General features: G+C 28.2%; 3 protein-coding genes and 1 long non-coding RNA gene across 4 annotated transcripts in view; 2 read left to right on the plus strand and 2 right to left on the minus strand.

Moving 5' to 3' along the window:
* Nucleotides 1–2,749: 2,749 nt before the first annotated feature.
* LOC103569981 (major heat shock 70 kDa protein Ab) lies at nucleotides 2,750–5,192 on the plus strand. Its single transcript, XM_008547560.3, has one exon. The coding sequence runs from the start codon at nucleotides 2,832–2,834 to the stop codon at nucleotides 4,755–4,757; it is 1,926 nt and encodes a 641-aa protein (XP_008545782.1). The 5' UTR covers nucleotides 2,750–2,831; the 3' UTR covers nucleotides 4,758–5,192.
* A 127-nt stretch (nucleotides 5,193–5,319) lies between these two features.
* Nucleotides 5,320–6,528, minus strand: LOC103569980 (uncharacterized). The gene is made up of 4 exons (XR_548953.2): nucleotides 6,289–6,528; nucleotides 6,121–6,228; nucleotides 5,464–5,587; nucleotides 5,320–5,395 (listed from the first exon to the last, which is right to left on the minus strand). It is a non-coding gene; the product is annotated as an uncharacterized LOC103569980 (long non-coding RNA).
* A 1,229-nt stretch (nucleotides 6,529–7,757) lies between these two features.
* The window catches only part of LOC103569979 (guanylate cyclase soluble subunit beta-1), a 61,761-nt gene continuing 54,179 nt past the window's right edge, over nucleotides 7,758–15,339 (plus strand). The window contains exon 1 of the mRNA XM_014442014.2: nucleotides 7,758–8,112. The gene's annotated coding sequence lies outside the window, so the exon portion shown is untranslated. The remainder of the gene's footprint in view (nucleotides 8,113–15,339) is intronic.
* The window catches only part of LOC103570076 (head-specific guanylate cyclase), a 29,532-nt gene continuing 22,722 nt past the window's right edge, over nucleotides 8,530–15,339 (minus strand). Inside the window, exons 5-11 of the mRNA XM_053742454.1 lie at nucleotides 14,794–15,166; nucleotides 13,995–14,174; nucleotides 13,508–13,646; nucleotides 12,327–12,493; nucleotides 11,007–11,150; nucleotides 8,928–9,082; nucleotides 8,530–8,725 (exon numbers count right to left, since the gene is read on the minus strand). Coding sequence (XP_053598429.1) covers nucleotides 8,530–8,725; nucleotides 8,928–9,082; nucleotides 11,007–11,150; nucleotides 12,327–12,493; nucleotides 13,508–13,646; nucleotides 13,995–14,174; nucleotides 14,794–15,166 — 1,354 coding nt within the window. The remainder of the gene's footprint in view (nucleotides 8,726–8,927; nucleotides 9,083–11,006; nucleotides 11,151–12,326; nucleotides 12,494–13,507; nucleotides 13,647–13,994; nucleotides 14,175–14,793; nucleotides 15,167–15,339) is intronic.

A 15,339-nucleotide genomic window follows, 5' to 3' on the forward strand; every position in this document is an offset into this window, starting at 1 on the left:
GTATAATTTAAATAAATAATTAGTATGGTAATTAAGAGTGTAAATATAAAAAATAGATTTTATTATTTAAATAATTAATTAGAAAAAAAATTAGTAAGGCAAATAATTAGCCAGTACATAACATTTAATCAAGTATAGACATAAATGACATAAATGTTTATTAAAACTTTAAAATTGTATAAAGTAAATAAAATAAATGATTACTGATATGTAATAATTTTTTTAAAAATGCAATAAATTATACTCAATAAATTTAAATACTGTTTTTTTTTTAATAATTAAATATTCAAATGAATAAAAAAGAATTTGCATGTTTCACTCACCGGTTACAGGAAAATTTTGAAGAAAATGGTGGAAATAGCAGGCAGTCGCATCACAAATCACTTTAACTCACATGACACAATAATTTCACTAAATATTTACACTTAGACACTTAGGCACTTGTTAACACAAAAGAAATTTAAATTAGTGATGCTGAAAACAGCAGATGTCTGATAATTTAATTTAATTATATTACGAATTATTTTTAAATGTCACAAAGTTTAAAATTTTATGATACTGAAATTAGTCATCTAATAATTTTTGAATTTAAAAAAAAAATGATAAATTAAAAAAAAAATATTTAAAAAAAATTGCATCGATAGTTTTTGAAATTTTCTATATGTGCATATTTTTAGTTTTTTTTTTTCGCTTTTGAATTGAATTATAAAAAAATACAAAAGAATGTGAACTGTTGGCTAACTTCAGGATCATAAAATTTTCCGTTTTTTTTTTTTTTTTTTTTTTTTTTTTTTTAGTATCATTTAAATAAATATAATTTGAATTCATCACTTTTAAAATTATAGTACTCGACCAAAAGCAAGTCATTATTTAGATTATTAATTTCACTCACTAATTCACAAAAATTTCTCTAAATAATTACTGCACTTTTTAAAAAATAATTTGAATAATAAAAATATGAAAAAAAAAGATTTAATTAAAGTAAATCAATAATTAATGATATTTAGTATAATAGTCACCATCGAACACCATGAGAAACTTATGACCGCCATTTTGAATGTCACTCGATAACTGATACTGATTATTATTTTTAAATATAATTTAAAGAATACTATAATTAATTGAGATTAAATTAACTGATAATAATTAATAAAAACTTATTAAAACTTAATTAACACAACTAACGCAATTGCAACCTCCGTAGATTTCATGTTCGAGCTGACTAACGACTGACTGTCAAGTGGCGCCAGGTGATGCGCAGTGAACTAAAATTCAAAAATCCTCGTCGCTGATTGGATAGTGTAGATGCGCGTCCTTTTCATTAGCGCGCGAATTTTAACTTTGATTTGAATGCTCACGGCTGTAAATTATTCTTGTCAAAGACGTAATTAACTCTACTAATTAAAATTTTTTAAATAAATGACTTTTAAAATTGTAAATATTGAAAATAATCAAATCAAGTAATCAATTACTAAAAATAATGAATTTAGAAAATTATTTTATTAATTTCTGTGATCAAATTTTATTTTCAATTTATTTTCAAATATCCTAATTAATTTTTTTCATTTCCTCCCTACTTCTTATAAGTGTAAATATAGCAGACATGACAATTTTTAAATTACCCACAAAAAAATGAACTACTTAAAAAATCAAAATTTTAAAAAATGCATGTTTTGATTTTTGAGTTTTACAACCATGCATTTTTTTATTTTCATCACATAAAAATTATACGTTCTTAATTCAAAATTTTAAAATTGTCAGCTGTCCGCTAACTTCACTTTCTTTTAACGAACGTTCGCTTCAAATATTCAAACTGCCGCCATCTGTAGTCAATTTGAATTACAAATTACTATTTTATTGCAGAACTCTACTACACTGCATCGAAGGTAACATAGAAACTCTCGAATGTTCGAGTCATTGACCTTTAATGTCCGAGACTATTCGAGACCGTGGTATTGATTGCGAGCCGAGTTTAGAATTCTCCAGAACAGCCTACATAATTCTAACTCTTTTATCATACCGAGAATTAATGAATAACTTAAAAAATTAAAAAAATCCATAAATATGAAAATGATGACTTATCAAAATGTCCTTGCTCTCAATTTTAAAAATTACATTCTTAATTTTTGTTAAACTTTTTAAAAATATCACCAAATATTTTAAATTTCCAAAGTAAAATTTTTGTAATCATGTTCAATGACAAGATAACAAAAATAAATATTTATATATTATAAATATATATGACATCAATTTTTCCTGTATATTTTTACATCTGGTTGAGATGTTTTATTGCAAATATAGAACATTCGTGAATTTTCGGCAGTGGACGCCCCGATCAATAAAGCCCGATTAAGTTCTGGAAATTTACTAAAAAATATATAAATATATATCTTTTCTTTATATTTTTTTTTTAAATTTTACTACTAGTAGATCTAAAAATATAAATAAATATATGTAACAATAAATATCATAAATAAATGATAAAATAACAGCCTTGGCTCGAGAATCTTCTACGTTATTCTAGTCTTTTAAAAATGAATAAAAGAGTAAAAAACAAATTTATTTATCGATAATCTATTGTTTTTTCACGCTAATTAAATAATTTTGTTTTTTTATGCTGATAAAATAATAATAGACATCGAAAAATAAATGAATTTTATTTCTAGAACATGTGAAATATACGCGAGGTATCGAGAATATTCGCGCCCCACTCTTGCGACTTTGGGCGATGGTATAAAAGCCGCGGCAGCGACTGGGGTCGGCACCAGTACACAAATACAAAGCAAACTATAAGGAAGTTAAGTGAGGAGTTATAAGTTAAAACAAACACAATGCCTGCCATTGGTATTGATCTTGGAACAACATACTCTTGTGTTGGAGTATGGCAACAAGGGAAAGTCGAAATCATCGCAAACGATCAAGGCAACAGAACAACACCCAGCTATGTTGCCTTTACCGACACCGAGCGACTCATTGGAGACGCAGCTAAGAACCAGGTTGCGATGAACCCAGCAAACACAGTCTTCGACGCCAAGCGACTCATCGGTAGAAAGTTTGACGATCCAAAAGTTCAAAGTGACATGAAGCACTGGCCTTTCAAGGTTGTCAGCGAAGGAGGTAAGCCTAAGATCCAAGTTGAGTTCCGCGGCGAAGTTAAAAGATTCAACCCAGAGGAGATAAGTTCGATGGTCCTTACGAAGATGAAGGAAATCGCCGAGGCCTATCTCGGACAGAAAGTCAAGGACGCGGTTATCACAGTACCAGCATACTTCAACGATTCACAGCGTCAGGCCACCAAAGATGCGGGTGCTATTGCTGGACTTAACGTCCTCAGGATCATCAACGAGCCTACAGCCGCTGCTCTGGCATATGGTTTGGACAAGAACCTGAAAGGTGAAAAGAATGTGCTAATATTTGATCTCGGAGGTGGTACCTTTGACGTTTCCATCTTGTCAATCGACGAGGGATCACTCTTCGAGGTTAAATCAACTGCCGGTGACACACATCTTGGTGGAGAAGACTTCGATTCACGGTTGGTAGACCATCTGTGCAAGGAGTTCGAGAGGAAATACAGGAAGAACCTAAAGAGCAATCCAAGAGCGTTAAGAAGACTGAGAACAGCTGCAGAACGTGCCAAACGTACACTGTCATCCAGTACCGAAGCAACCATAGAAATTGATGCTCTCTACGAGGGTATTGATTTCTACACCAAAGTTTCAAGAGCACGTTTCGAAGAACTCTGCGCTGATCTCTTCAGATCCACGCTGGAACCTGTGGAAAAAGCACTTGCTGACGCTAAGCTTGATAAGAGATCCATTCATGACGTTGTCCTCGTGGGAGGTTCCACTCGCATCCCGAAGATCCAGTCGATGCTGCAGAACTTCTTCTGTGGAAAACAACTAAATCTGTCCATCAACCCCGACGAGGCCGTAGCTTACGGTGCAGCAGTGCAAGCAGCCATCTTAACCGGTGAGGGAGACAAGAACTCAACCCTCCAGGATGTTCTTCTTGTTGACGTCGCTCCGTTGTCTCTGGGTATTGAGACCGCAGGTGGTATGATGACCAACATCATTGAGCGCAATGCTCGCATACCCTGCAAACAGTCCCAGACATTCACTACGTACGCCGACAACCAACCTGGCGTGAGCATCCAAGTCTACGAAGGAGAACGTGCTATGACCAAGGACAACAACTTGCTTGGTAAATTCGAACTAAGTGGAATAGCACCTGCTCCACGTGGTGTACCGAAGATCGACGTCACCTTCGACATGGACGCCAACGGAATCCTGCATGTAACAGCAAAGGACACCGCCAGCGGTCGTAGCAATGATGTCCGAATCACCAACGACAAAGGACGTCTATCAAGGGAGGAGATCGACCGCATGCTTTCTGAAGCCGAACGTTACCGCGACCAAGACCAACAACAGCGGGACAAAGTCGCAGCTCGCAACCAACTTGAGAGCTACGTCTTCTCAGTTAAGCAAGCGATCCAGGACAGCGGATCCCGGTTGACTCAGTCTGACAAAGACCGGGTCACTCAGCTCTGCGACGATACCATCCATTGGCTCGACAACAACACCTTGGCCGAGCAGGAAGAATACAAACATAAATTGGATGAGCTTCAGAAGCAATGCTCACCTATCATGACCAAACTCCATCAAGGTCCGGGTCACAACGCTGCGGGTCCTCAGGATTGTGGAGCACAATATCGCCAAGACAACAACTACTCTGGCCCAACGGTTGAAGAAGTTGACTAAACATCTAAACATTCCCAAAGAAACCAAAACCAAAACGAACAAACAAGATGTAAATAAACAAAACGTGATATTGAAACTCCCAAGACTGGTACTAGGATGAATATGACAGCAAGTGAACGGTGTATTTTTATTCATAGAAAAATTTGTAGAATTGCTGGTTAGTAAAAAATTAATTGCAGGTCTCTGCAGTTAGTTTTTTATTCAAGTGGTAGTTGGACAAGTTTATCTATGAGTAAATTTTTAAATGTCATCATTCAGTTGAGTCACTCGTTGTCATATTCACCCTATCTTAATTTAATTATAACTTATTTTAATTAATGTAAGTTTTTTTTTTTTTTTTTACTGATAACGTACGTTGCGAACAATAGAGTCAAAGACCATCATTGACTTGTAAAAAGAAATAAAAATAAATTAATTTATTTTTTTTATAATAAATCAAATGTTTTTATTTGAATTCCTTCACTCCTCATCCCACTTAAGTCTTAATTAGATTTAAGATTTTATTTAATTATTCACAACTTACTTTGATAGTAATTTTTTTTTTTTTTTTTTTTTTTTTTTTTTTTTTTTTATACTAGAACTATATAATAGAAAATTTAAAAGTTAATTTCGTTGCTTGGATTCTTAGCATCAATTTCCTGCAAATAAAATAAATTCATTAATATTTTATCAAATTTTTAATTCAAAAGAATAAATCAATGATTACCTTTTAATTTAGTTTATTTAATTGTCTTATTAATTAAACTATTGTATTTTTGTATCTAAACCAGAACTCGTTATCTAATCGCAGCTTGGTCGTCTAATTATAGCTGGTGGCTGATTAAGTCAGTCTGCAATTAAACAGTTAATGAAGCCAATGTATTTATTTATTATTTTACTAAATTAATATAAATTTTTCATAACTGAATGAGTGTGAATATAACTGATAAGTAGGAAATTTTTTAATTTTTGAGTAAATAAATAAAATTTAAGTAGATTAAGAATTTAAAAATTTCTTATTTAGATTAATGAAGTCAGTACGCGCATTTTTTAAAAATTTAATTACTTTAATTTTTAAATTGTCTCGTCTGCTCATTCACACTCATAACTGATAACTCATATTATGATTTTATCAACAGAGATAATTATTTTGAAAATTAAAAAAAAAAAATGGCAGTAGTTAGTGGACATTTGACAATTTGAAAATTAAAAAAATAATAATTATAAAAAATTTACTTATGAGTTTGAAAATTTTTTAAAAATAGTATTTTATTAATTATTTATAATTTAAAAATTGTCTGTTATATTTACACTCATTAAATAAAAAAGTAAATTAAAATTGAAAAATTTAATTTAAAAAAAAAAAATTTTAATACCAAATTACCTTTAATTCTGTATTTAATATGTAAGATCTTAAAGTTGATGATTTATAAACTCACTGATTAATTGAATTGTTTTTCTCTTATCTTCTTTTTTTGACATTTAATTGCAGCTGTAATAAAATTAATTAAAATAAATGTTTGAATCATTAACAAAAAAATAATTAAATTACCTCAATAAATTTTCGAAGATCAATCACCTAAAGCTTAGGGTTATGGTTCATTCAAAAGTAAGCAGCATCTCTGTCAGTTTTATTTTAATTTTGAAATTAGCCGACGTTGAATATTTTTTTAAAAAAGATAAATTTGAAAAGATTAATAATAGCAATTATTATAATTTGAATAATAGGCACAAATGAAATAAATAATTACAAAAAACAACAGTAATTTCACTGTTTATTATTTTTTTTTAATTGTCTGAACTTAGCCACCTATTATTTAAAATTCAAACTTCATACCATTCTCTTGCAACGGTAAGAGTTTCAAATTTTGTCGATGTCATGTTCGTTTTTATCATCGGTTGCATATATACCGACTGTGCAATATACTTTCTTATCGGTTCAGCTTCTAAAATTTGAATTCATACAAATATCGATATATATCGATTTCGAAACGATTAAAACGTTAGTTGCGAATACTTTCATGGACTAGGAACCTAAAGTGGCCGGAGTCATTTAATTATTCGGTAGATTGGTGTTAAATTTAAAATATTAAAATATATTTTCGTATCAAATAAAAATCGTATTAATACTTAACCTATTTGTGCCATTTAATTATCGTGAATCAGTGAATAGTGCTCATAAATTTTTAACTCGTTATTTTTTATGATCCTGAAGTTAGCTGACAGTTGACAGATTTCGGATCTTTCTTTTCAACAAATCGATTAGGAAGAAAAGAAATGAGTGTGTAGCAGGCATCAGATAAATTTAACATTATAAATAATTTAAGAAATAATATTTTTAAAAATGCACTTGATAATTTCAAATTTTTTAAATCCGCATTTTTTTAAATTTTATTTTATTAATTATTTACTCTATCGATTAAATTTGTCTGATGTCTGCTACACTCACACTTATGAAAAGAAAATTAAACATTTTTATATGTAGAAAATTAAAAAAGTTATAGGTGTCATTTTTTCATATTTATTTATTTATTGTTTTTTTCACAATTAATCATTTTTAAAAAAAAGTCAAAAATTATCAGACGTTGGCTAACTTCAGTATCATATTTTTTTAACTCAATGTTCATAACTTTTAAATTCAGTGTTCATATTTTTTTAATTCAGTATTCATAAAGTTTAAACTCAGTGTTCTTTTATTTTTTTTAACTCAGTGTTCATAAATTTTAAACTCAGTGTTCATAAATTTTAAATTCAGTGTTCATATTTTTTTAATTCAGTATTCATAAAGTTTAAACTCAGTGTTCTTTTATTTTTTTTAACTCAGTGTTCATAAATTTTAAACTCAGTGTTCATACATTTTAAATTCAGTGTTCATATTTTTTTAATTCAGTATTCATGAAGTTTAAACTCAGTGTTCTTTTATTTTTTTTAACTCAGTGTTCATAAATTTTAAATTCAGTGTTCATATTTTTTTAATTCAGTATTCATGAAGTTTAAACTCAGTGTTCTTTTATTTTTTTTAACTCAGTGTTCATAAATTTTAAACTCAGTGTTCATGAATTTTAAACTCAGTGTTCATAAATTTTAAATTCAGTGTTCATATTTTTTTAATTCAGTATTCATGAAGTTTAAACTCAGTGTTCTTTTATTTTTTTTAACTCAGTGTTCATAAATTTTAAACTCAGTGTTCATAAATTTTAAACTCAGTGTTCATAAATTTTAAACTCAGTGTTTATATTTTTTAAATGAGTGTTCATAAATTTTAGACTCAGTGTTCGTATTTTTTAAATTCAGTGTTCGTAATTTTTAAACTCAGTGTTTATAAATTTCAAACTTCAAAAATCCATTTCGCGCCTGCTCAAGAACATCGAAACAAGTGAGTAAATGTCAGAATCTTATTATGATAATTAAGTTACTTACAAGAAAACAGAGACAAAATTATAAGTCCAAACAATACCAACTTATAATGTTCACCAAAATAATAATTTTCCAATTTTCACCCATATTTTATCCATATATTGGATTGAAAAATATATAGATCACATTTTTAAGACTAAAAGCATAAAATATTTCTAAATGCGCTAAATATTTTATCATTTTGAATTTCGCCGCTTTAAAATTAAACAAAAAATTCAAAATCAATGAAAAATAATTATTGAGGTTTTTTCAATAGAAAAAATAAATATAACACTTGATATATTATTATATTTTTTTAGTTAATACTTTATTTATTTATTTAGTTATTTAATTAATATATTAATATATTATATTTATTATTATAATAATAATATATCTACATGCCACAAGTAATATCATACTCGGTAACGGCTGCTTGGATATGAGCATCCAGTGGGTTACTTTCATCGACGCCTGGATGGCGATAACCATTCAGAAAATGACAAGTACCTGGTTCACTTGATGGAATTTCTTTCGGAAGGTTATCTCGGCTTCTTTCTTCTAATATAAATCCTGGTGTTTTAATAAGATGTCTAGAAAAAAAAAATTTATTTTTATCATCAATTATCAATTAACAAATCAATTTAATTAAATTAAATACACTGTTAATAATTTGCAGAGCTAACGCAGATTAAATCTGATGCGACTGTGAATTTAAATAAAATCCAGACCAATTCGAATTCACTCCGCATTTTTTACAGTTTATCCAATAAAATAATAGAAATAAAAACTTACTCATACGTTGTTGGACTGACGTTGACTCGTAATGGTTCACTAGTTGATTCAAATTTATTAGCAATCGTGACATTGTGTCCAAATAGACAGTATCTTGGCATTTTTTTACCAACTACACCAGCCAATACCATTCCCGTATGAATTCCAATTCTCATCTATTTTAAATTATAAAAAAAAAATTATTGAATGTCAATTTTAATTAATTTTTTTTTTTTTGAATAATTGCAATACAACCGGGAGATTTAAATTATAAATTAAACTTAAATAATAGACTTTTTTTTTTTACGAGTAATTGGAGTAAAATAAAGTCAAAAAAATTAATTAATTAATTGGATTTTATTATAAAATTTAATTTTATAAAAATAAATTATTTTGCTTTATAATTATCGATTAGACTTTTGAAACTCAGAGCGATGCAGTTTGATAAGACATATTAATTAACCTACAGCATATATGTTCATGTATATGTATATATACAGACATTGTGTGTATGATAAGCCTTAATTAATCTATTAGGAGAATGAGAGGCGAACAAGCTTGATCCCCCGAGGCAAAATGTGTCAAATTGCTTTGTTTTTTTTTAAGCATAAATTTTCAAAGAACTAATTTTACCCCACGTTTATTGATTTCGTCAATATATGGCGATAAATTAAATATAACTGGATTAAATATTAAAATCGGCGGGCTATGATAATTTGAGTCAATAGTAGTATCTAGTGAATTATAAACTTCCCGGTTAATATATATATCGAATTTTGTCATTGTATATGAGAATCAATTGCTGATTATCGAATTATCGATTAGTTCTCTTATTTGGAATATTAGTGTCATCGAGTATAAATTAAGCGGTGATATGTATTTAAATACCAAAAAATAGTTTTCAATCAATCAATTTAATATCTACAAAATTTTTTAATTAATTAATTGAATAAGAAAAAAAAATTGTAGAAAGGGAATACTAAAAATACTAGAGATAGTGATTTTTATCAAAAATAGTATTTTCTTTTATGCCGACCGTGACTATAACTCACTTTTTATCAAAAATTTTTTTTTTTTATTAATTAAATATGAAAAAAAACATAGAAAGGGAACACTTTATTTAAAAAATTCTAAAAATTTTAGAGGTAGTTATTTTTATAAAAAATAGTATTTTTTTAAATGCTGACCGTGACTACACGGAGAAAAATTTATGGTAATATTTAGTAACCATTACCATAAAGTATGGTAACTTTTACCATAACTTTATGGTAACGTTTATCATAGTATCATGGGAACAATCACCATAATATTATGGAAATATTTCACACATATTATGGGAATGCTTGCCATAATATATATGGGTTTATTCCCTTATGTACTTAGGAACCATTACAAAGTAGTTGTACGATTTCTTCCTATTTGTTTATGGAAACTATTTCTATATATGGTAATCATTACAATAATTCTATTACCATCCGATATGGGAATCATTACCATAATGATGGAAATTTCCCATAATGGTAAATTTTCCAGAAAGTATGGACCTATATCCCATAATTCCAAGTAATTATTACCATAACGTTATAGAATAATATTTCATAAACGTACTAGAAGTTTCTCATCATGTATAACTCACTTTTTATCCCAATTTTTATTTTTTTTTGTATTGTGATTCATATAAAATATAAAAGTGACAATTAAGTGACACATAATAACTTAAATAAAATTATAAAATAGCGGTATAACTTAATAGAATGTAAGTTAAAGTTAAACAATAGGTATTCTTGTTTAAGTTTCTGATAATCCTATATAAATTTACGCTAAGCCGATTACTTATTTATTCAGCGAATATTATTTATGAGCTTTATTGTTAAGTCATTGAAATCATCGTACTATTAATTCAAATGTTTTACTCTTATCCAATTTATTAACGAAAAAAAAAAAAAAAAAAATAATAATAATAAACTAATTTTAAATCTATTAAAAGTTTAAGTACGCGATAATCTTTTCGGTGTAAATTAAAATGAGCACTCAATACTTTTTACTCTCATTAAATATTTAAAAAAAAAAAAAAAACAATAAAAATAAAATATTACATACTTTAATAGGTTTTCCTTCGTGCGTTAAATGTTTAGAACATGTCTGTATCATTTTTAAACCCATCCAAGCAATTTGTTGCGCATGTGTGCTCGTATTTCTGTGCAAACCACAAGCAACACAATAAGCATCCCCTATTGTTTCAACCTGAAATTATGAATAATTTATTTAATAATTAATTTTATTATATTTATATTAAAATATATGTTATGGTTATAAATAATAATATTATCAATGCAGGTCATCTGATAAAATAAAATAAAGGAACTAAAAATATATTAATGATCCGCTTACGATAAGAATCTCAAACTAATACGGATACTGAAATATTGATATTTTATATCTCGGTAATCTCATTGTTATTTACGATAATTATAATTGTAATTATTATTTTAAATTCAGAATAAACATGCAAGGGTAATTTAAATAAAAGCATTAGGGTTAATAGAATTTTTAACTCTCGTGAGATTTGAATTATAATAGTAGAGCACTGATAACCGAGTGCAACATTTACACGTCAAGAGTTGTTTAATTTTATAGTAGAATATCCTTTTGACTGTTTTCGCCCGTAACCGTCGGTAATTTATACAGTTTGTTAGAGTTTTAAGAATTTAATGTCATCTTCCCTTACTCGTTTAAGTATTTAATTAAATTCTTTCGTCACATATTTTTTTAACGTCATTTTAATTATTTAATATACGGGTGACTATATTAGAACACTTGTAAAATTTTATTGTTTATAAGAATTTGATATCTCGAATTATTTAATTGATTTTTATGGAATTTAGTGTAAAGATAAAATAAACTTTTTTTTTTTTCGCATTCCCAAGGGAATTTCTAATGGTTATGCTTCAGAAATTGTGGATAAAAAATCCTTGACCCAAGCTAAAAAATTCCGGATGGTATTTATTATTGATTGTAAGTACCGAGTGTAATTGGAAAAAAATAATTTTGAATCGGGAAAAATAATTTTGAACTGCGACCTAAATCATATTTCAATCTGATCTAAATTTTTAATCATCAAGATCTATATAGATCTGTATAGATCAAAGTTAAAAAAAGGCAAATTTGAAAAAGTTCATAATTCAAATTTTTTCAATTGCACAATTCAAATAGATAAATTATCAAAAATTTAATTCCTTTTATTTCCAATAAATTAAATTTAAAATTTTGAAACTTTGTTGAAGATTTGAAAATGAGTATTTAATATAATGAATTAATAAATAAATGAATCAATTCATTAACGTAATTATTATTGGTACACATTTTCTTAATACGCCAAAGTAGGATAAATGATTTAATCGGACTAGAACGATAGATTACCTTATAGACATCCAGTTGACCACAATACTGATCAAAACGTTCGTATAGGTTCTGTAGCATATTGATAACCATCATTGGTGTGGCGGTAGAGCATATTGCGGTAAATCCTACTATATCACTGAAGAGCATCGTAACATCCGGATAGGTCTTTGCCTCGATCGTTTCGCCTTTAATGAAAAAATTGAATTATTATTATTTCTTTTATCTGTTATAAAAATTTGATTCATCCCATTCAATTTAATTTAATGACAAAAAATAATTACACTGTAAAAAATCGGAAGTGATTACGGATTTTATTTAAGTCCGAACTTATTCCGTCGCAAAATTTTTTTTGCAACCGAGGGATTTCATACTAATGTGGATTTTATTTAAATCCGCATTCACTTCGGTTTGGAGTTTTAAAATTATAATAAATAATTATCCGCTTTCCATTAAGGGGTAATTAGGGTTGGCTGAAATTTTCGGCTAGGATACTAGCACATGCGAAAAATTTCGGAAATCTAAACCCAGTAGATTTTCATTTTCATTTCTTTCTTATTTCCGTTTCGCGAAAAAATTTCCGATCTTCAGAGATACTTCGCATTTACTCTGCTAATTTTTTAGGGTATAAACAAAATTGATAATTATATTGGATTGTTGTTTTCATTCAATAATTTTTATCACAACGTTTTTTTTTTTCCGGCTTAGTTCGTGATATCGTGATATTCCCAAGTGACTGCCGATTATTTACATTATCTGACTCTTTTATAATCTCGGGTAAATATTCAGTGGCTCACTAGCCCAAGGAGTATTGAAATTTTCGATAAAACTGTTGATATTGAACGCCCCCAAGCATGTACTTAACATTCGAGCAGGGTAAAAGATTACTGAATAATTAAAAAACCCATAAATCTATCAAGATTTTTTTTTTAATTATGAAGACAGCCTATTTTTTTTTTTCAAAAAAATATTTTTTTGATTTCATAATAAATCGTATGCATATTTGATTAAATTAAGACCTGAGTCGACTTAAAAATTTTTTTCATCAATCACGAGATAAAATTAAATAAATAAAAAAAAAATATAAAATGTGAAAAAGAAAATATTTCTACAACTAAAAGTAGGTGACGATTATTGAACGTCAATAAAATACGTTTTTAAAAATGAATACTGACATTTAATAATATATAATGATTACGTACCGAGCCAAAGACGTTTAGCAATATCAGGTGGAAATATAAGATGTAGTAAACTAACATTTTTTTCTCTCTCAGCGTCGACAGCACGGTTAGCCTCTTCAATAGAACTTTTCAATTTGTCCATACGTCGTCTCAACCCGTCCTGTTATAAAGAGAAATGAAAATAAAAAGAATAAAATAAAAAAAAAAAAGAAAAAAAAAGTAGTGATATTAAATGTGAAAATTTTGCCGAGAATAATATATCCATATAAGTAAATCCTCATTCATATGACATTCAATAAAAATATATTTTATTAAATTTTTTTATTCAATATGAAAGACATTTCTATTGTATGTGTATTTATATGGATATAAAAGTGTTTTTGTGGATGTGTATTTATTTATATTATACACGTCGGTAATAATGTGACAAGAGTGATTTAATAATATATATATCTATATGTATATTTATATATAATACGGTTTGAATGATACGGATTACGATAGTCACCTGAGCCCTAGCTTGTTCGCCAACTAAAATTACGTCCCTAGTGGCATCATGAAGCGGAATGTCCGAAATAAATAGACCTCGTCCTGTGAGACCGTCTAGGCCATTGAGAAACGGTGAACTGACAAATAAAATTGAATCTGATTCTGAACAGTAGACCATTTGACCCTTCAATTCCAGCCCCTGGATTACAGTATAACGAAAAATGCTTTTATATATTTTTATATACATTATGACAAAAGCTTATTATAGATAAAAGTATGATCCTGAAATTGACATTATCCTGAAGTTAACAGACAATTCAAAATTTTATGATTTTATTTTGAACAATTAAATTTGAAAAATAAAAAAATTTGAAAAAATGCACATGTAGAAAATTAAAAAGACTAGAAGTGTAATTTTTTAAAATATTTTTTCTTTTATAATTTATCGTCTTTTAAAAAATCCAAAAATTATCGTTGGCTTCAGTATCATAAATTGACAAAAAATCAACAATTTTTCGATTTTTTTTTTCGAAAAATAATAAAAAAAAAAATGCACATGTAGAAAATTAAAAAATTTATAGGTGCAATCCAAAAAAAAAAATCTAAAAAATTTTTTTAAAGAAAAAAAAATTGTTAATGAGTCTTATAATGGATCAATTTTTCATTGGAGTATAAATGTAAAATTAATTAAAAAAAAATAATTGATAGAAAATAAATCGCGTGAGCTTAAGTGCTAAAACATTTCGAGGCATACCAAAATAATGACGATAATCTAGCATCATTATTGTCCGTAATCTAAATAAACGATATCGACTCACCTCAGCCGGAAATTTATCAGCACCCGGTGGTTTCTGCAGCGCCAATACAAAGGGTGTATTCGCACGTTTTAAAATCTCATGAAATGTAAGTGTAACACCACGAGGTCGCGTGAATACAAAATACGTCGATATTTCACGACCAAGTCTATTGAGATTGTGACCGAAGATGCGCATGAATCCAACCCCTAGTTGCACTATTTCAAGCTGACGGTCCACAACAAAATGCCAAGGAAACGCTTTGCAAAAGCTTGCAACTCCCATTCGCAAGTCAACAGCTTTTTCGGATAATATTCGTGATTCTGATGTCACAGCCTCACTGCTATCGTCACATGTCGTGCCCAAATATTCATAACGTTCCGGTGTTATACGATACCTTCAAAAAAAAAAATAAACGATAATTATTATTTTAATTAATATGTCTCAGTTGAACATGCATTGTAATATATTATTCATGTTTTATAAATATATATTTAATAAATGTATATTAACTGAAATATTACATTTGCGCCAATTATTTATTTATTTTATTTCCGTAATTTTTTTTTA

Source organism: Microplitis demolitor, chromosome 10, assembly GCF_026212275.2.
Source record: "Microplitis demolitor isolate Queensland-Clemson2020A chromosome 10, iyMicDemo2.1a, whole genome shotgun sequence".
NCBI classification, from domain to species: Eukaryota; Metazoa; Arthropoda; class Insecta; order Hymenoptera; family Braconidae; genus Microplitis; species Microplitis demolitor.